The sequence below is a fragment of the Lithobates pipiens genome, unplaced genomic scaffold (assembly GCF_037356315.1).
Source record: "Lithobates pipiens isolate NorthernLeopardFrog02 unplaced genomic scaffold, aLitPip1_a1.2 Scaffold_8, whole genome shotgun sequence".
Lineage (NCBI taxonomy): Eukaryota > Metazoa > Chordata > Amphibia > Anura > Ranidae > Lithobates > Lithobates pipiens.
Window position 1 is genome coordinate 275,710,983 of NW_027507903.1, and position 22,101 is coordinate 275,733,083.

General features: G+C 41.1%; 1 protein-coding gene across 1 annotated transcript in view; it reads right to left on the reverse strand.

Moving 5' to 3' along the window:
- LOC143962680 (dynein axonemal heavy chain 3-like) overlaps nt 1-22,101 on the reverse strand; it is a 2,426,925-nt gene that overhangs the window by 1,387,931 nt on the left and 1,016,893 nt on the right. The window contains exons 31-33 of the mRNA XM_077472045.1: nt 10,652-10,789; nt 6,845-6,988; nt 5,769-5,933 (exon numbers count right to left, since the gene is read on the reverse strand). Of these exons, the coding sequence (XP_077328171.1) occupies nt 5,769-5,933; nt 6,845-6,988; nt 10,652-10,789 (447 nt within the window). The remainder of the gene's footprint in view (nt 1-5,768; nt 5,934-6,844; nt 6,989-10,651; nt 10,790-22,101) is intronic.

The window sequence follows — 22,101 nt, forward strand, 5'->3', positions numbered from 1 at the left end:
CTAGATGTGGAGAAGGCGTTTGATAGAGTTGCTTGGGACTATAAGGAAACAGTCTTGCAAATTATGGACCTAGGTCCACGCATGTTAAGCTTTATATTGGCTCTATACTCCAACCCTATAGCCAGAGTGAGAGCCAACAATACTCTATCAAATGCCTTCCCCATCCGTAATGGCACAAGGCAGGGCTGCCCCCTGTCCCCTATTATTTTTATTTTTACGCTGGAACCCTTTTTCCAGAAACTACCTCCAAACCAAGACATTAAAAGGTATACGTACTGCTCATAAGGAATACAAATATTCCACCTTTGTGGACAACATTGTTATTCCTTATGGAACCCTTGACCACTGTACCTATACTCCTGTCAGAATTCCAACGCTTCCAATCTTTATCCAATCTTAAGATTAGTTTCTCCAAATCTTTCACCCTCAACATATCCCTCCCCCAACTCCTAGTGACCCAATGCAAAGACAACTTCCCATTTCATTGGAAGACTGACTCAATCACATACCTAGGTATCCAACTTCCCTCCAAACACTCCGACTTATACGTGAAGAATCATTTACCCCACCTAAATAAATTATCTATCACCCTCAAAAACTGGAACAAACCCATCTGCTCATGGTTTGTTAGGGCTGCGATCCTAAAGATAAATGCGCTCTCCAGAGTGTTATATGTCTTGCAGAAAATCTCGATCCATGTCTCACCAGTCTTGTTTAAAACATACAAAACTATATGCACCAGATTCTTTTGGGGTGATCGTAAGCCTAGAATTAGCTTCACACAATTCGCCCGACCAAAACGACGGGGAGGAATAGGACTCCCACATTTGTATAATTATTATGCAGCCATACACCTCTCCAGAATTGTAGACTGTAATGTACATTCCCCCTGTAAAGACTGGGTCTCATTGGGAGCGTCGTATTCTACACTTCCTTTAGCCTCCCTACCTTGGATAATTCCCAACCACATTCCAATGGCAATTAAATGAAACCCACTGATAGGACCAACATTGCGCTGTTTCAGAAAATTGTGCGCCCAAAATGACATATCCTCCACACCAGGTCCCCTTTGCTGGAAAAGGTGTAGCAATGTGCAGAGGGTCCATACAGAATTTGTAGTGTTAATATGTGGTCACACCCCTTTAGCACCAGTTTAAATACATGTACAAGCTATTGGGATTTGAGCTCAGGTATATCTTTCCTCTGTTGTAGCTCAGGTCAAGATCAGATCTGAACCTAATCACTCTCTCTCACCTTGGGTCTTTATGCTTCATGTTGGCATGGTGCCCACCGTGGTATTTGCAGTGGCAAGGCAGTGTAGGACTAGCCAGAATAGGGATTCATTTGATTCAGTTGGCCAGCTTAAACATGTATTGCAATATATATGAACTAATTATCCCTTTTTTCATAGTTTGCTGGAAAGGGTGTAGCAGTATGCAGAGGGTCCATACAGAATTCAAATCATACCACATACACTGGGCCTGGACAGATTAGAGTGGAGGGCACACATCATGCTGCCGAGACCTATGATTTGGATTTTCAAGATAGAACGCAGATTCTGAGATTATATAGAATCCAAAGCAAGTTAGCAGATGGTCAAAACTTTCTTTTGATTGAAGACAATTCCACCAAGCTTACTATAATAGGCAAGACTTACACCCAGTTTGTCAACTAGTGTGAAAAAGATAGCTAACTATACTGCTGCTACATCTTTTGCTTTGAGGGGACAATAGTTTGGGTGAAGTGGGAGATTTGAAGATATCTAAAACACTGAGGAGGGAGTTGAGCTTGTGCCTGTAAGGCTGGGAATATTTTTATGGTGTCATTGGAGACCAAGTCATAAATGCGACTCAGACCAGCCCAGTTCCAGGCTTTCGAAGGAGGCGGGTTTGGTATAGGCTGGGTAGAAAAGTGAATGGTCAAGAAAGGAAAGTAGTGGTGAGTGTGGGGAAACTAATTTAAATGGCCTACATAGCTTGTCCCAAATTTTTAGGGAATGTTTATTGGATTAATTGGAGCGTTATTGGATTTGTAATAGGTCCCCGAACTGCAGTGGGTAGCCACAGTAAATTGGTTACAGTAATAGGGTGAAGATCCATCGCTTCCAGGGCTACCCATAAAGGCACTTCTATTTTTGCATGGTAAAGAGTCAGTTGGGCTAACTGGGCTGCATGATAGTAATGCTTGAAATTGGGTACTGCTAACACTAAATTTAAAGCCCTGATCTAGTCTATTTCATTTTTATTTTTTTGTACAGGCTTCTCATCTAACTAGGAGAAAAAGATACATAACATATTTTCCTCTTCCCAGAGGAGAAACAGCACTCGGGTGGGTCATTACACAGTCAATCATAGTAGTAATCACTGTGACTGGTTAATTGCCAACAACACGGTATCAATGCTGAGAGTGTACCATCATGTGCACCTCCAGCATAAACACAGGAACACATACATGTGGTGGGAATGCTTTAGATGTTAATGGGAACATCCACACAAGAAAAAAATGGCATGGGGGTTTCCCAATAATTCCTCCTAGGCCCTTCAGTTATGGTATGAATTTTAAGGGGGGCCCCATGCAAAAAAAAAGCATGATGTGCCCCCTAATTCTTTACTAGACCCCTATCCAAGAATGCAACTTAGCTGACTATGAAAGGGGAATACTGAGTGTCCCAAATGCACAAACAGCCAAAGCGCAATCTGAACGTAGGTATAAAGTGATACTGAGTTTGGGATTAACTATACCATTTCTGTGTTTCCTGTTGACACTTATATGTCTAGTGGAATAACATTCTTATGGGATGTCTCCAACTTAGGGTGGCAGACATCCAAGCAGACAGTGGCTAAGTGGTTAGCACTACCCCCTGGCAGCACTAGGGTTGTTGGTTCAAATCCCAATCACAGTACTACCTGCATGTTCTCACTGCACCTGCATGGGTTTCCTCCCACATTCCAAAGACATGTTGGTAGGTTGAATAGCTCCTGTCTAAATTGTCCCTAGTATGTGTATCTATGTGTGTGAGAGTTAGGGATCTTAGATTGTAAGCTCCTTGAGTTCAGGGGTAGATAAGAATGTATAAAAATATATTTAAGCACTGTGTAAATTGATGGTGCTATATAAGTACCTGTAATAAATAACAAGTAAAATGTTTAATTGGGCAGCTGGGAGAGAGAGAGAGACAGACATGTAATTGTGCTCTTGTGCAAAGCATTAGTAAGGTGTCATCTGAAATATGCAGTTCAGTTTTGGACACCCATTCACACAAAGGATATTGGAGAACTAAAGCAAGCACAGCGAATGGCAATTAAACTGATAAGAGGCATGGAGGAGCCCAGCTATAAAAAAAAAAAATAGATGAACTGAATTTATTCTTTCTTAGGCCCCATTCACACTTCAGCATTTTGTTAGTTGAATCTCAAAGCTCCAAAATGCTGGAGGAGAAAAAATAAAATGTTCTCTATGGTGATGGTTCACATCTCCACTACAAGTTGCCTGAAGCCAAATGCCTGAAGCTCACAAAACATTTTAGATTTTTTTGTAGCTTAAATGGGACAGATTTCTGTGTTTTTGAAGATTTTTTTGTTCCATAAAAATGTATTGAGATGCTTTATTTTTGAGCGTTTGTGTGTTTTGTAGTACTTTTTTGAATGTTTTTCTGCTCAAATGCAATAGTTAAATGAACACAAATAATAATAATAATAATAATAATAATATGTATTAACCAGTGCTATGGATATTCATTTTATAAAATTTCTCACTTTTAAAAGTTTACTTCCCTCTGCATGCATTTTAAGATTTGTAAACAACAATATATTTGTTGCAATACTTGAGAAATTGGACCACCTATTGTCAGCTTGTGTGTGTGCTGTTAAAAAATATGTACATTTCAGGAGCTTATTTTTCATTATTCACCATGTAAAAGAGAAGAGCCTTTTATGTCTAAAGGCATCTGGAGAGCAACTATGGTTACAAAGCAGAGTAATAGCATTGCTCCACATGTGGTCTATAGTTACAGATTTCTCTGGGGAGATTTGACAGAGAAATGCTGCTGCTACATCTGTTTACCACATATATAATATATGATTTTAATGGATTGCATGCTGCCTTATCACCTTATGATTATGTATACCAATAATAATGATGGTTGTATTTTATTTAACAGTTCCAAGTGTCTTCTTATTAACAATTATAAATACAAAGGTATAATGAAGTTTCCATTGTTTTCCTGTTTTGTTTTTGTAGTTAACCTTTAAATAAAAAGTAAAAAAATTGGATGCTTTAAGGAATATCCTTGTGGTCTGTTGTGGAGGGTTACTGCAATGCATTTCATTGAGGCAGCACATGTATTTATTTTGAATGGGCTGTCAATGCAAAGTAACAGACAAAAAAAAGTCCCTGCACCTGTTTTTTAATGCAGTGCGCTACATTGTGTGTTATGTTGCAATAAAGTTACATTAGCAGCTACTGTAGTTGTGTATTGGGGTGCCTCTCAAAATAAATGGCAGTAAAAAAGCATTGTGCAAAACGATTTGTGCTATCAAGCACTGCAGTAATGCAAAAGGAAATTGTTAAAAATATCCAGTTAAGGCATACATTTTTTCTTATAATAGGAGAACAGCTGCCATGCAACTGTCATCTTCACAAATTTCTGTACCCATTTCCATCATTCTAACTGAAGGTTCTAACCCTCTTTTATTCAGCTAAGATGTACAGAGGAAGAGCATTGTCTATACAAAAGCTACAATTCATAGGAGACATGAGGCAATTTAAGAAATGCAAAAAAGGGATACTGTTCATGATGATGTCCCATGGGACAAAATGTGTTGGGCAGAGCAAGGTTTGCATAGTGGGGCACATGCAGGCACAAAAACAGGAAAGGCTAGAGGTGCATGGCTCCTTCAGTCTATTAGGTTTTTATCTCTTAGTGCTGGCCAAACACTCTTTATTGTAAGTGTGATCTGTGTTTTTTTTTTTTTTACATATTTTAATGAAATGTTTTTCATGCTATGCTTCACACAGGGGAAGCTTGATGTTTGAATTCACACTGGAGAAAGAAGTACACAGTATTCATTTGGATCAGAACTTCATGTAGAAGTGGATACACGTTTGAACTGACTAACACAAAGGGCATTCTCTCATATATTTCTCACATTATATATATATATATATATATATATATATATATATATATATATATAGATAGATAGATAGATAGATAGATAGATGCACTGTCACTTTATGGAATTACTTTTGACCTTAGCTGATGGTAATTATGTACCTGAGGAATGGCACTTTGTTTGCATATGGGTTTGTAATTTTTAAATATGATATATTTTTTTTTATTAATGCATTGGACCTGTATGATATTTATGTGGACAACATACAGCCACTTAATGATCATTATATTGAGTATTACTTTATTAATTTATCATGTAACCTTAGCACTATGGATTACAGAAACAAATTCACCCGATTTGCCAATTTATACACTTATAATCACTGTTTACCTTTATTGCTGCCAAATTTAATGAATGACTGAAAAATAATGTATTTTTTTATAATAGTTTACTATATCCCTTTCTTGGGGAGCTTTTAGCATAACCAAAATCCTTTCCAAGAATATATCATGGACAGATCTGCAGCAGTAGCATAATCTAATAAAAGTGTGCATGTGTTGCATTTGGAAATTGAAGACCCTGTCACAATGTGACATTTTGTGGAAAAAAAACCAAACCAACGTATATATGAAAACGAGAAAAACATTTGCTGACTTGTATTATCTTCTTGATGAAGCAAGGGACTGGCTGAAGATTCATTTTCCCGGTGATTTCCCTGATGGACACTTCCAGACTGCCATGGTCAGGAGTTGGCACAATAACCCCAGGGAAAAGGTCAGAAATGATGCTATCAAAAAGCGGAATGTCATGGGACAAAAACTGCCAATTGAAAATAATAAGAAAAAAAGAAAAAGAAAAACATTAGAGACACTGAGCATTCAATGTACAAAGTAAATATATATGCACTCTATATCACCATGCAAATATTTTTTGTAATAACTTCCAAATTGATATATATATGATTGGCCAGTGCTATCAAATAAAGTAAGGCACATGCTTCACCATACCCAGATATATTAGAAAATTCCCTTTACTTCCTGTGCTGAATGAAGCACTGAGAAATCACAGAAAAGATAATCGTATAGGAAATAGACAAGGCACAGGTTTTCTTTAAAGAGATACTCTTGCTTTGCCCATTCAGTGTAAAATATGTCTTTTGGTAGCCCACTTCACCACCTAGCAAGGTATATTCACTGATACCCATGTGACAATACTTGAGCCTGAGCAGCCAATTGTCTTTAGGAAGGCATCAAGTTATTAGCTATGAAAATACAAAATTACAGTGTCCCTTTAAGCCTAATGTAAATTGGTTATCTGCGTCTTAAAAAAATGCTGTCCCTTTAAGCCTAATGTAAATTGGTTATCTGCATCCTAAAAAAATTCTGTCCCTTTAAGCCTAATGTAAATTGATGATCTGCTTCCTAAAAAAAATCTGGACAAATCAACTAATCTTGAACATTCCAGAAAGGAAGCAGAGGCATTATCTGGTGAAATGAATGCAGATGAATCCACTACTCTTTTCTGCGGTGACATTTTAAAAGACACGTGGGGTCATAAACATTGCAATTAAGCTATAGCATGCAGTTTATCTTCTCTTCTGCCTTGTAATTGTCAATCGATATGAAATGACGTTGGAGAAAAGCAAAACTGCAGAAGCTCATGCTTGCTGTCATACATTTTCCTTCTCAAAAGTACACATTATGGAAGCAGTAGCTGTAGCTAGACCCTACCTTGGGCAGATTAACGTCACGTATTGATCGAAGCATCAGCACATCCTCCTTTTCATCTGGGAATTTAACCTTCAGGTTTCCAGCAGCTGTTAACACAGATTTAACTGCCCTCATTCCATAGTCATAGTGATGCTGGGAAGAGAGCTGAAGACAAATCTGGCTAGTTATCATAGAATTAATGATATCAAACTCTTCTTAGTCCAAGTGAAACACCCCTGTGGCTTTCAAGAGACATTTACATAGTGTCCCAGTATACCCAAAAAAAGCTTGTACATTAATATGTCAGTAGTATGATACAGTATATTGATATTATAATGAAAATCATTCTTATGAAATCTTTTAGCTATTCTCACATCCTTTATCTATTCTAAACTTCATCACATATCATAGGTTTGGTGAAAATGGAAAATTCATACAGTGTAAAAATACGCTAACATTTAACATAGACAAGCAATAAAACCTAGCTATATTGCTAGTTGATAAACCTAACACAGGCTTTAAATACAGTAGAAATATTTTGATAAACTTAGTTTAAATATTTCTTCATCTATAAAGATTTTTGTAATAAATCAATAACTACTTATGTTTGATGATTACATAAAATAAATAAGAGAAAGGCATCATTGCATCATTTTATTTATGATAAACTAGAAAGGAATTAAAGCTTAAAAAAGAGCAGTGCTGAGTATTTGGGTGGTAAGCGTTGCATCAATTACACAGTGACAAGAAGCAGAATGAAGGAAGCTATGAATAATGGAATCACAAGGCACAAAGCGGATGGGATGTCAAGTCTTTGTGCAGCAGGTCATGTATTCACCCTAAAGGGTAATGGTTTTCTATCAGACAATAGCCCTATATCCATCTTATCACATTCCTCTGAAAAGTGCCTGGGCACAAAGTGGTAAGATAAAATCTTAGGTTGAAACAATACTAATATGTATAAATGGGGGGTGAGCAAGATGAGAAAACCTCAGGCAGAAAGTAATCTTATCTGAGAATCTGGGACTTGTTTGAGTGAGCATGGGAGCGGGTGGCAGAGCTTCTTAATAACCAGTCATAAAAGTAACTAAATTAATAAAGACATTTGTGACATGCTTTAATTGTTTGGGGGATGAATACGTATTAAACTATCAAAACATTGCGAGGATAAAATTAGATTCATTAATCAAAGCAAAGCTGAGAGCTGGCTGTGAAGACATGATGTAAATACATTTTCAGTTCTTTTAAACTCTGTCTACCTGAATACTGTAATATTTAATATTTTGTAATATATACAGTATCTCACAAAGTGAGTACACCCTTCACATTTTTGTAAATATTTTATTATATCTTTTCATGTAACAACACTGAAGAAATTACATTTTGCTACAATTTTAAAGTAGTGAGTGTACAGCTTATAACAGTGTAAATTTGCTATCCCCTCAAAATAACGCAACACACAGCCATTAATGTCTTAACTGCTGGCAACAAAAGTGGCCCAATTAACTATTTTTCCTCCCCAGTATCATGTGACTCGTTAGTGTTACAGGGTCTCAGGTGTGAATGGGGAGCAGGTGTGTTAAATTTGGTGTTATCACTCTCACTCTCTCACACTGGTCATTGGAAGTTCAACATGGCACCTCATGGCAAAGAACTCTGAGGATCTGAAAAAGTCCTGTTTAACAGGACAGGTACCAGACCTCACCATAGTCAACAAAAGAGGTTGAGTGCACGTGCTCAGCATCATATCCAAAGGTTGTGTTCTTCAGTGTTGTCACATAAAAAGATATAATAAAATATTTACAAAAATGTGAGGGGTGTACTCACTTTTGTGTATGTGTGTGTATATATATTTTATATATATATATATATATATATATATATATATATATATATATATATATATATACACACATATATATATATATATATATATATATATATATATATATATATATATATATATATATACACATACATACATATATACAATATTGTGATACATGGAATTGCGATACGATCACTGCTTTGAGAGAACATGGAACAAACAATAATGGAGGACAAAGTCAGAAGTAGGAAGAGGTGTTGAAATGGAGCTAGGGAGTAAACGGAGGTTTTAAAAGGTGAAAAAAAAAACACCTACAAGATGCATTAAGCTAGAAAAAACTATATTTTCAATATAAATAAATCAGCACAATGACAAGTAAATTCTGATTGGTTCGATTATCTTTTTAATCTACTAAGTAAGAGCGGCAGCAAAGTTACATCAGTCAAGATAAAAGCAAAGAAAAGTAGACCTAGAGGTAGCATGCTTATTGTTTGTTCATGCATGTTTGGTTGCGTAAAGTCTATGTCAAGCCAAAATCTTTTTTCTAGTACTGAATAATGTGTTTAAAGATTAGAAATTCTGTCAAGTTTTTTTATTGATAGCCTGGGCTCTATTAGACAGTTTTATTCTCATTTTCTAGATTGCTGACAATGATTTCACCAGACAGGGTCACAGAAAGAAAAAAAAATATCTGACAGGGTATCTAGTCTTCCCGTACTCTACCAATTAAATTTTTTTTTTTTCAGCTTGACAGGATGTGAGGGTAAATATCTATAATGGTGCTAAAGAGACACTTTTAAACAAAAAATGTGTCCAAATCACAATATAAAGCCACAAAAAGTAAAATAGTCAATGGGTATAAACTATTACAGATGCCTAAATTTTCTACTGCTGTCTTAGACCGCCAAAAACTGTCACCTTCCAAGAATATCAAATACACACAAAATTATTTGAAATCTATCTTAGATCTTAATTCTGGCATTAAATTGATAATTATGTCTTCTTTTAAACTTCAACCTATAGGTAAGCTTATAATAAGTCTTACATGTGGGTACCTTGGAAAGCACCTAAATATGCACCATTTAATACATGCTGTGTTTGTTTCGGGTCGATGAACTTAGTGTCACACTGCACACTGAGTGCTGCGATGGTGGCTCTTGCACACATGCACAGGACTGACATTATCATGTCCCAGCCATTCAAGCGACCTGAGAGCACAAACCCAGATAGAACTGCCAAGAGAAGTGATAGCTCAGCACTAGATGGCTTCTTTTCACATATAAGTGTCATAATATGCTAATATGTGGTGCAGAATTAAATACTGCTTTAGGAAAGAGAGGCTCTTAGTTATCCATCTATATTTATTTATTTTTTCAATATTTTTGTTGAAAATTCATGTCATGACGTAGAGGTATTAAAACATGTGTAGTATCAATATCAGCATGATGGTTAGTCGTCTCGCATGGTTCAGGAAGAGAAAATCAACCTATAGTTTGGATGACTCTGAACTGGTCTGTAATATGTTTTACACTTGTAGGATGCTGATCATTAGGTTTGGTTTTGGTCAGCCCATCTATATATTTATTTTAGTTGTATATATGTTGGTATTGATAGGCAACATTTTTACATTTCATTAGCTTAGAACTATAACTATTATTATATCATTTTCTAAATATAAGTTTTGACTTTAAATTTATTCCCACAAGGCAAGCTAACAGTAGAATAATTTCAGAACAATTTCAGGCTCTGCAATTCATTATTTGAGAGAGGACTAAATGAAATGCTTAATTTAATGCTAAGAGCAGTTGTAGTCAAACTATGTATTTCTCCATGGTTTTTAAGTTTGCTAATCATGACTGAAAAATTGTAGAGACAGACCACCATAAATCAAAGCTCTATTGTCCATGGGTGGGTTAGATAAATTATTATGTTTTCCTACTGTCTTGTGTTCTGTTTTGTATATATGTTTTATATATTATTAAAAAACAAGTGAGTCTTACCTGCTCAGAACATAATCTGTATGTAGCCACAATTTTAGCAGCAAGGCTGCGTGCTGCAACAAAACCCATGGAATACAGAGAAATCTCAGCAATTAAGGTATAATCCGGCACCATCATAGCAACAGTCCGAAACAGAACCTATAATATTAGATATTGTGTTAACCATAATCTTTATATATTTAGCCACATAATGAAACTATACAATATTTTCTGATGATCCGTGATGTATGTGTGTGCATTAAACTTTAACATTAATTATTTTTGTATGGCAACATTAAATATGACTTTAGTTTTAAATAAGCTTTTTTTATTTTATCATTTTCAAAAATCAACAAAGACTTTCTAGTGTTCACGTTTTAAAGGGATGATATCTTGGTGGTTTTGTATTTTTATGATTGTCAGTCCCAGGGTTACAATAACAGTCTTTGCATAGGTGCTAGGAAACAGGAATGGAAAGGTTTAGATGTATACATTCGTTCCAGTGGATGGTTTCTGGAGATGTGTCAAAATGAAAATCTGTAAAATAAAGAGGGGCTGTGTTGTTTTAGCTGTTTTAGGAAACTAATAGTACAAAAATACTTTAGGTCTATGAACCAAACTCATTAGGTATAGAACAAGTTGTGCTTTTTGATGATAAACATATTAACCTCATAATTGTATTTAACACAACTGTGCATATTGTAAATGTGAATTCATTTTACACAGCAATCTCTAGTATAATACACAGTGATCTCATAGCTTTCAGTGATTAGCTAGTCAATCTGGGTTGACATACCACCCACATGCTGTACTTTCTTAACTAATGACAATAATCTCTCAACCACAGGCAGGGGGTGGACATGTCTTCTGTAATATCCTCAATTTGACAGAAATATTTTTTTAACTTCCAGATTCCAAGAAATATGACTCCAAGTAAGTCTGGTGATCTATTTAAGACCCAACAGTGAAGATAAGCATATATTTATCCAAGAGCTTACATGCATATCTAATCTAATTAGTTTTAACTCTGTGAGTTAGAATAAAGAAAGATTATTATAACCATGTGGAGATGATCATAGACCAATTTTTTTCAACTAGGATCTCTGCAGTGTTTCTAGGGGTTCCTTGAGCAGTAAGCAGTGGTGGATTAATCTACAGCCTACACTGAAAACTAATGTAAGGGTTTTTTTTTTAACTGAAATTGAATATTAGGGACCTCCTTTACACTGATCAGGGAACATTTCCCCCCTAAATACCAATGTAAGGTAGGCAGACATTCTCCAAGCAATCAGAAGTTGCAGAAAAAGAAAAGAGTGATGGGCGGTTTCACCGACGCAGTTTACCGAAAGCAGGATAAGTAAAGCTGGATGAAGATACAACAAGAACTCTGCTCCACTCTGCAAGATGACAAGCAAACCAGCTTTTGATATTTATTTTATATAAAGTCAGCTTCCCACTCTCTATCCACTAACATGCTCCTTATTCTCTTCCTTCTCACATTGGTGTCTTCTATCCTCAAATTATCTTTACTCTACCCCTCCTCTCTTCCCTGCAGCATGCACATATCACCCTCACTCCTACCCTCTCCCTACTATGGCACCCATCATCTCCTGCATTTGCTGCACCCACATGCTGACAAACACCAGGGCCACTAGACACGTGCACTCATGCACATTCCACTGCCATCTTGCCTTCCTCGCCCTCCTCGCCCTCCTCCTTCTCCTAGTTTCAGGTAACATTTCTCCTAATCCTGGGCTACCATTTTCCAACTGCAAGACACCTATCAAATACCCCACCCCTCTGGCAACCAACACAATCCACTCAGTTTCATTTATATCCCCCTGCTTCCTCAAAGCAGCCCACCAATCTCATGAGCCCTTTGGAACGCCTGCTCTATCTGTAACACACTAACATTTGTACATGACCTCTTCATCTCTCATGGCTTTAACATACTCACCATAACAGAAACCTGGCTTCAAAATTTTGACTCCTGGCTTCTCCTGCTGCCCTCTCCCATGGTGGTCTCCATTGGACTCACTCCCCCAGACCCAACAGACAGAAAGGAGGTGGAGTTGGCTTCCTTCTATCCCCACAAAACACCTTCCAAGTCCTTCCTTTCCCTCCCTCTCTTCTTTTGAGATGCACTGTATTCTTCTGTCCATTTCTCTGTGGATTGCAGCAATTTATTGGCCTCCTGGACCGATATTGCGCTTTCTTGATGACTTTGCTGCCTGGCTACCCTATTTTCTCTCCTCTGAAATACCCATGATCATTCTTGGTGACTTCAACATTCATGTCAATGTTAACAGCCCAACAACAGCTAAACTTCTCGACTTAACTTCATCTTTTGACCTAACCCAATGGACACATACTTTCACTCACTCCAATGGTAATACCCTTGACCTTGTATTCTCCCATCTCTGCAACCCTGGCAACCTCAACAACACCCCCTTTCCTCTCTCTGATCACAACCTCATTACTTTCACTGTATCCTTGCCTCCAACCACCCCCCCCCCCCCCCCAAGCAGCAAACAATTACTTGTAGAAGCCTTTGCCACTTTAACCCTTATCTTCTCTATTCTGCTACTGACCACCTTTATGACATAATCTCTCCCCTGTCCTGTCCTGACCTGGCCACTTCTGTGTACAACAGTTCACTCTCCTCATCACTAGATGCACTTGCTCCTCTAACCACATGCAGAATCAGGCCCCAACCCTTACAACCCTGGCAAAATGACAACATTAGAAATCTCGAGACATTGCCGTGCTCTTGCACGACTGTGGTGTAAAACCAAATGCCTTCAAGACTTCACTCTATATAAATTTGCCCTTCTAAAATACAATTCCTCCAATTACTCCATGCTGCCAAACAAGCCCACTTTGTCTCTTATTAATTCCTTGCCATCCAGTCCCCATCTGCTCTTCTCAACCTTTAACTCTCTGCTTCGTTACCCACCCCCTTTACCTACTAAATCACTCACTGCCCAAGAGATTGCGAATCACGATTCCCAAGACAAGATTAATGAAATTCGTGAGGACACTGTGCGTACGTCTTCCCCACCCAACATACCTTGCCTAGCAGCACATTCAACACTCTTCTCTTTTGAATTGGCTACTACTGAAGAGGTTACAAAACTTCTCAGATACCCATCTAACCAATTGTCCCTTAGATCCTGTTCCCTCACAACTACTACGATCACCCTCTTCTTCTATCCTATGCTCCCTCACTCACATCTTCAATCTCTCCCTCTCTAGTGGCGCCTTCCCATCACCTCTAAAACATGTGCAGATCACTCCCATATTTAAAAATTCCTCACTGGACCCTACCAACTTGAACAACTTAAGACCCAACTCATTGCTCCCATTCCCCTCTAAACTTCTAGAATGCTTAGTCTACAACTGTCTTAGCTTCTACCTCAGTGAAAATAACCTTCCTGACCCCTTACAGTCTGGCTTTTGCTCGCAGCACGCCACGGAAACTGCCTTACTAAAATTCACAAATGATTTACTAACTGCTAAAACCAACAGCCAGTACGCCATACTCCTACTACTTGACCTCTCTGCGGCCTTTGATACTGTTGACCACCCGCTCCTTCTCAATAAACTACATTCCCTTGGCCTCCGAGATTCTGCTCTATCCTGGTTCTCTGCCTATTTCTCACAGTGCTCCTTCAGTGTCACCTACAACTCTGTCTCCTCCTCTCCATAGCCCCTTTCTGTGGGGGCCCCCCAAGGCTCTGTTCTTGGAACTCTTCTCTTCTCTACCTACACCTCCTCCCTTGGTCACTTGATAACCACCCACTGCTTCCAATACCACTTATGTGCTGATGACACCCAAATCTATCTGTCTACTCCTCACCTCACTCCTTCATTCTCCTTTCGCATTACTAACTTACTAAAGCAGCGTACACATGATCAAACAATCCGGTGGAAAAGTCCGGCGGACTCAAAAAATGGCCGTGGCATGTTTATTGTTGTATTCAAAGCAATAATAACAACATCTTAATAATTTTATTAATTCATAAAATTCTTAAACTTCAAACAAATTTCAAACAATAAACTTTAAACAGCTCAGTGTTAAAGGACTCGTGCATACAGAATTTTTATAACCAAAGTCCCCACTACAAATATGAAGGGTGACAGACCATATAATGTGCTTAGTGATTACGGATGGAGGATGGGGAGCTTGTTGCACCGACGCTAACTAGCTGAACACTGGCGGGAACACTCCTGTGAGAGAGTCCTATATATAATAAGTCCCTTTCCAGAACATTCCAAGGGGTCACATGACATTCTGGGAAATCCCAATCCCATTTGGAATTTTCTTAAAGGGACCTTGTCTCTAATACAGTAAAATGTACATAATCCTAGATTTGAATTTTTTATTTATTTATTTATTTTTAGGAGGTGCGACCACATACCCATGCTGTCAGGCTCAAAGTCTTAAGCCTTTCTGGTCCATGGGAATGCAGGCTACCTACCCTCCCCAAATACCACAAAGTCAAATACCTATTTAAATAAAAACACAAAACCACTTGTTGGCAAAAAATTGGCCACGGTATGTTTATTAGTGTATTCAAATCAATAAATAATAACATCTTGATAATTTTATTAATTCATAAAATTCTTAAATTTCAATCAATAGGGTGCGCATGCGCGAGGGTTCCAATATGGCCGCATAAGCCGAGAGCTCCGCGCCACGCCGCCTCTCCAGCACTGCTAGCGGGCCACCCAGCCAAGCTGCCGTTTTTGCGCACTGCTCATCGGATCCCACACACATCGGGGATCACCCGGAGACCGCTTCGCCGACCCGGGATGTTCGTAGGCCTCGTGGAGGCCGAGTTCCATTCCTGTGGGGTGTACCAAGATGGCCGCCGGACTTTAAGCACTCGTGAGGAGAAGTTTTCACCGCTCCGGAGGGCCGAAAAACTGCATCTAGAGGTACCCCTTAATCCCTTACACAATAAGTGCCCCTTGTATGCTCAAAACGGGGGCCAGGAGGAACTTGCAAGGGGAGTTCAACTCCACCACACCATCAGGGAGTCACAAGATGGCCACCGCAGCGGCCACAGCCACTCAGCCCTTACCACAACATCTAGAGCTGACTCCAGATCACAAATCGGTCATAGCTCCGGCTATCCTCCACTTCACATCAGGGCCTCACAGCCTGGGGACTCCCTCCCCCACCTCTACAGAATCACTACTCAACCAAGCTTTTGGAGACCAGGCCCTCTCCCCGGCGGTCCCCCCTGCTTTACCCACCCCCGGTCCTCAGGACCCAGCTACACATATGACTCAGTCATCCATGGAAGAACTGTTTCTCAAGTTCTCAACACTCCTAGATAGGGGTCTACGGGTGAATTACGGGTGAAATCAAGGCAGATTTGCAAAACATAGGATCCAGGATGGATGCTATGGAAGACAAAATTGAACATACAGCAGCCATCTCCCATCAAAACACCGGGCTCATTCAAACTCTGCAAGATCAATTGGATACAGCGTTCTCACGCATTGACGACCTGGAAAATAGGTCAAGGAGACTGAACTTTAGAATTAGAGGCCTGCCAGAATCTATTACAGATGTTTCCACGGCAACACAAGATTTGATCCGAGCTCTGGTCCCCAATATCCCAGCAGCTCGCCTGGAACTGGACAGAGTCCACAGAGCTATGGGACCCCCCAGGAAGGACGGGTCTCCCAGGGACGTCATTGCTAAACCTCTATATTATGCTGTGAAGGAGGCGGTGATGAAACAAGCCAGAACCCTACCGCAGATCTCATGCCAAGGGCACCCTGTGCAAATATTTGCGGACATTTCCCCAGCTACCATCCAAAAGAGAAGAGCCTTGAAGCCGCTCCTGACAGCCATGGCCCAAAAGGACATCAAATATAAATGGGCCTTCCCATTTGCGGTGCGATTTTCACTCAAGGACCGGTCATACTCCTTTTCCACATTTGACGCCGGAGAAAAGTTACTTCTGAAATTACCGTATATACTCGAGTATAGGCCGACCCGAATATAAGCCGAGGCCCCCAATTTACCCCCAAAAAAACTGGCAAACTTATTGACTCGTGTATAAGCCGAGGGTGAGACATGCCTGTCCATCCCTGTGTGTGTGTCCGTCCATCCCTGTGTGTCCGTCCATCCCTGTGTGTGTGTGTGTCCATCCATCCATCCATCCCTGTGTGTGTGTGTGTCCATCCATCCATCCATCCCTGTGTGTGTGTGTGTCCATCCATCCATCCATCCCTGTGTGTGTGTGTCTCCATCCATCCATCCATCCCTGTGTGTGTGTGTCTCCATCCATCCATCCCTGTGTGTGTGTGTCTCCATCCATCCATCCATCCCTGTGTGTGTGTGTCTCCATCCATCCATCCCTGTGTGTGTGTGTGTCTCCATCCATCCATCCCTGTGTGTGTGTGTATCCATCCATCCCTGTGTGTGTGTGTCTCCATCCATCCATCCCTGTGTGTGTGTGTGTGTGTGTGTGTGTGTGTGTGTGTGTGTGTGTGTGTCCAGCCTACCTGTGTCCCGAGCCTGTGTCCCGAGCCTCCGTCCCGTGCCTTGCCTCCTTGCCTCCGTCCCGTGCCGTGCCTTGCCTCCTTGCCTCCGTCCCGTGCCGTGCCTTGCCTCCTTGCCTCCGTCCCGTGTCGTGCCTTGCCTCCGTCCCGTCCCGTGCCGTGCCTTGCCTTGCCTCCGTCCAGTGCCTTGCCAGGATCGCCGCTCTTCGTCGGCGCCTCGGCGGCCATTCTAAAATTCAAAAGCCGCGCCTCCGCCTTCGCCTGTGATAGGCGGAACACTGAATTTCCCAGCAGCCTGTGTTCCGCCTATCACGGACATCGTCTCATCCTCGTCCGTAGTACGAGGATGAGCGGATGTCCGTGATAGGCGGAACACTGACTGCTGGGAAATTGAGTGTTCCGCCTATCACAGGCGGAGGCGCGGCTTTCGAATTGTAGTATGTCCGCCGTCTGTCTGCTCGATACGCTGATCGAGCAGTCAGACGGCGATGACTCGAGTATAAGCCGAGGGGGGCACTTTCAGCCTCAAAAAAGAGGCTGAAAATCTCGGCTTATACTCGAGTATATACGGTAAATGTCATAGCCCAAGAAATGGAAATGGAGACTGCTGCTCCAACCTCTACTTCCAACAAACACCCTCCACCTACTGGATCCCCCAATCCACTCTGGAGTAAAACCAAATCCAGAAGATCATCCAATCACTGTCCCCCTTGAACCATCCAGGCTCTTACGTGCTGTTTCTCAGAAGGGATTCCAATCCTGGAAGAAATTTTTCTTGGACCTTGAGGACCGAAAGGTCCCCCAGCCCTCCCTCAATGGGGGCACTGATGCCATTTTGTTCCCCATAAACTAAGGGGCCACTTTTCTACCCTACACCCAGTTACTCCCCTAACAGGACTTGTTTTAACTATATCTCCTCCCTAACCACCCCACCCTCCCCCTCATCCCCCATCATCCCCCCTCCTTCCCCTCTAAATTTCCCCCCCCCTTTTTTTTTTTACTTCCTTTTTTTATTGTTTATGTAAGCTATCGTGGTCCACCGGACTATAGTAATTGAGGCTTGAAGCCTCTTGGGTGGCACTTTTCTTGTTATTTCGTATACACCTGTTGGCAAGCGCATGGTTATTTTGTTACTTGTTTTATTCCAGCGGGTTAAGAAGTGCTGGGGCGCGGCGTGAGCCACATGCGCCTCATCCTACCTTTTCAACCACCTTGGAGGTCGGTGGGGTCGGAAGACCAACCCCAGGGTTGGCATTATTTATTTTTTTACCATATCTCACAATTAACTGAGATGTCCGTAGTTCTCCTACCTCCCCTCCTGGTCTCCTGTACACCGGGGGGGGGGGGAACTCTTCCTCTTCATCTTCCTCTTCATCTTGCTTCTTCTCTACTCCTACTTTTCTTCCCCCGCCTTTTCCAGAGCGTCACTCACTTAAGTTTTCTTTTTAAGACTTGAAGGAATTCGGCTGCATCACAAGGGTTCTCACATTCCACAAACGTACTCAATCTGCTAGGCTAAGGCTTCCTTCATGGCTCCACGGGAGGGTAAGTGATGTGTCGATAAGTAGCTCCCCCCACTTCGAGGTTCATGGCTGATCACACACAACATACCTGGAGGGTAGCCTCACACAATGTACAAGGTATAAACTCTCCCCTCAAATGTAAAAAAATCGTTAACTCATATAAATCATCCAAACTAGATGTCCTTTTGATTCAGGAAACCCACTTTCCTAGTACGTATAACTCCTCTTTCTTACACTCCCACTACAATAAATTATTCCTTGCAAATGCAGCTAACAAGACCAAGGGGGTAGCAATAGTGTTTGCTAAATCCTGTAACTTCCAAATAATATCCGAAACCAAAGATCCTGACGGCAGATACCTGCTAGTGAAAGGCACTTTAGATGGCCACCTTTACTCATTTATATCCTACTACTCCCCTAACAAGAGTCAAAAAGCTTTTTTCAGAAGACTCATTCTACACCTCACCCCCCCTACTAGAGGGAACAGTTATACTCGGGGGAGACTCCAATGCGGCCAAAACTAGACCCCTAGATTCTCAACTTACCCGCCCCTCTAATGAGAGTCTCAAACTAGCGAAATTAATACACAAACAGGGACTGGCAGATGTTTGGAGAGAACTGAACCCCACCAAACGAGATTATACCCACTTTTCACACACCCACAATTCATACGCCAGAATTGACCACCTGTTAGTGAAATCCTCAGTTATCCCTACCATACTTCAATCAAAAATTATTGACTCCTCCCTATCGATCACTCATTAGTAGTCATGACCATCCGTTCACAATACAATAGATCGGGCCAGAAACAATGGAGGCTGAACAAGGCCATCCTATCAGATCCTGTTCGAGTCTCTTTGCTAGCTGACTCCCTCAAGGAATACTTTCAATTTAACGACGGTGATGAGGTTTTGGCGGAAACACTCTGGGCGGCTCATAAAGCTTTCATAAGGGGGGAACTCATCAGATTATCATCAGTCATTAAAAAGGAACGAGAGGCTGCAATTAAAAAACTAGAAAACGAATACATGTCCCTGAAGACTCGGCATAAACAAGACCCGACCCTTAATTTACTCCCTCAACTGGACAGGATCAAGCTGGAACTGAACCTAGCTCTAACGGCTAAAGCCGAAAAACAAATAAGATGGTCGCAAAATAGATTCTATACACAAGGTGATAAGATGGACTCTATGTTGGCCAATAAATTATCTCCCAGACTCAAAACACAGGCTTTACCAAAGATTATAATCCCTGGACAAGGCCCCACAGCTAATCCTACAAAGATACTGGGCTCCTTCGCAGAGTTTTACAATAAACTCTACTCACCAACCCCGGCCCCTACTGATCACTCCATAGACGCTTTCCTAAACGACCTTCCTATCCCACAACTTTCTTCGAACCATAGAGACAGTCTAGAAGCCCCTTTTACAACGGCGGAAGTTTTAGCAGCAATTAAAACCTTAAAACCGGGCTCGGCCCCCGGCCCGGACGGCCTATCTAATCCTTATTACAAAAAGTTCGCCGAAACTTTAGCACCTTATCTCTCTAAATTCTTCAACTATGCCTCGAGGGGAAACCCACTTGATCCCCAGCTAAACGCAGCGCTTATAACTATCATCCCAAAACCTGATAAAAACCCGGAAGAGGTCGGGAATTATCGCCCAATCTCTCTGATTAACTGTGACATTAAAATACTAACCAAAATCCTCGCCACCCGGTTGGCAGACTTCATTAATGCATATGTGCACAAGGATCAGGTGGGTTTCATTCTGGGTAGACAAGGCCCGGATCAGATAAGGAGAACCATAGACATTATGTCCATTCTCCAAACAAACTGGGATGGGGGACCTAAACAATCGGGTATGCTTCTCTCGCTTGACCTACAGAAGGCCTTCGATTCGGTCTCCTGGCCTTATATCTTTGCTATCCTCCGCAAATGGGGCTTTGGGCAACGCTTTACTGGCCTAATACAGGCTCTTTACTCAACTCCTACAGCGAGAATTCGAATCCAAGGCTTCTACTCCAAACCCATAGCCATAAGACAAGGAACCAGGCAAGGATGCCCATTATCCCCATTAATTTTCGCGATGGCGATCGAGACCCTTGCTATAGTTATAAGACAAAACCAAGACATAAAAGGGGTGGTATGCGGATCTCGTGTTCACAAATGTGCCCTATTTGCGGACGATATCATGCTATACATCACTTCTCCCATAACTTCCTTGCCCAATCTAAACGTCCTGCTAGATTCCTTCTCCAAGATGTCAGGTCTCCAAGTGAACTACAGTAAATCCCAGGCTCTCAACGTCTCTCTAACTCCCTCCACTGTTGAACTTTTAAAGCAGAACTTCAATTTCCAATGGAACGATTCCTCCATCAGATACCTAGGTATAAACCTCACAGCTAAGATAGAGACTTTATACAGTCATAACTATCCCCCGATGTACCGTAAGCTAGAAGCAGATTTACAGAATTGGACCCATCTTCCCATATCATGGCTAGGCAGGATACACGCTGTCAAAATGACACTATTACCCAGATTACTTTATCTGTTTAGATCCCTGCCAATCCCCATTCGTAATGATCACCTTTCAACCTTCCAAAACAAAATCCTAAAATTCATTTGGGGTAAGAAAGGATATAGACTAGCCCGCAATACCCTCTTTGCTCATAAGAAGAGAGGTGGTTTAGGCCTGCCACATCTGTTCCACTATTACCAAGCAGCCAGACTGACACAGTTAGAGTAGCCAGAGAGAAGCCAGACTGGATACATATTGAGAATCAGGCAGCCCCCACTTTTACCCTAGACTTCTTAATGTGGACCCCCCAGAAAAACAGACCCGCTATCTTGTCTCCAACCCTCTCCCACTCATTTAAACTATGGGATTCCCTGCGCTACTCTGCCTCCTTGGTCTCAACAATTAAACCTTTAACTCATATTTTTAATAATCCTCGCTTCCCTCCAGGATACAATGTACTAGCCTTCAAATGGTGGGTCGATAAGGGCCTTTATAGGATAGGACACTTTTTCACAGCAACAGGACCTATCACCTTACAATTTTGTATCAAGAAACTAAACCTACCTAAGACCGAATTTTTTTTCGGTTTCATCAGATTCAACATTTTCTACACTCCCTTTGCAAAGGAGACTCCAACCCCCCGATCTTTACAGAATACGAACTTTGGTGCGGTCAAGCCATGGACCAAAAGGGGGGGATCTCCTTGGTGTACACGTCTCTCACCACCCCCAAAACAAAGGCGCCCTATATGGCCGCCTGGGAAACTGAATTTTCTTTTCAATGGCCATTGGACAAATGGCACTCAATGGGGGCTAGATCCTTTCGGGGTCTGCTCAACACAAACCTTATGGAAGCAGGGACAAAGGTACTAACCAGATGGTATTACACGCCAGCCAGAGTCGCACAC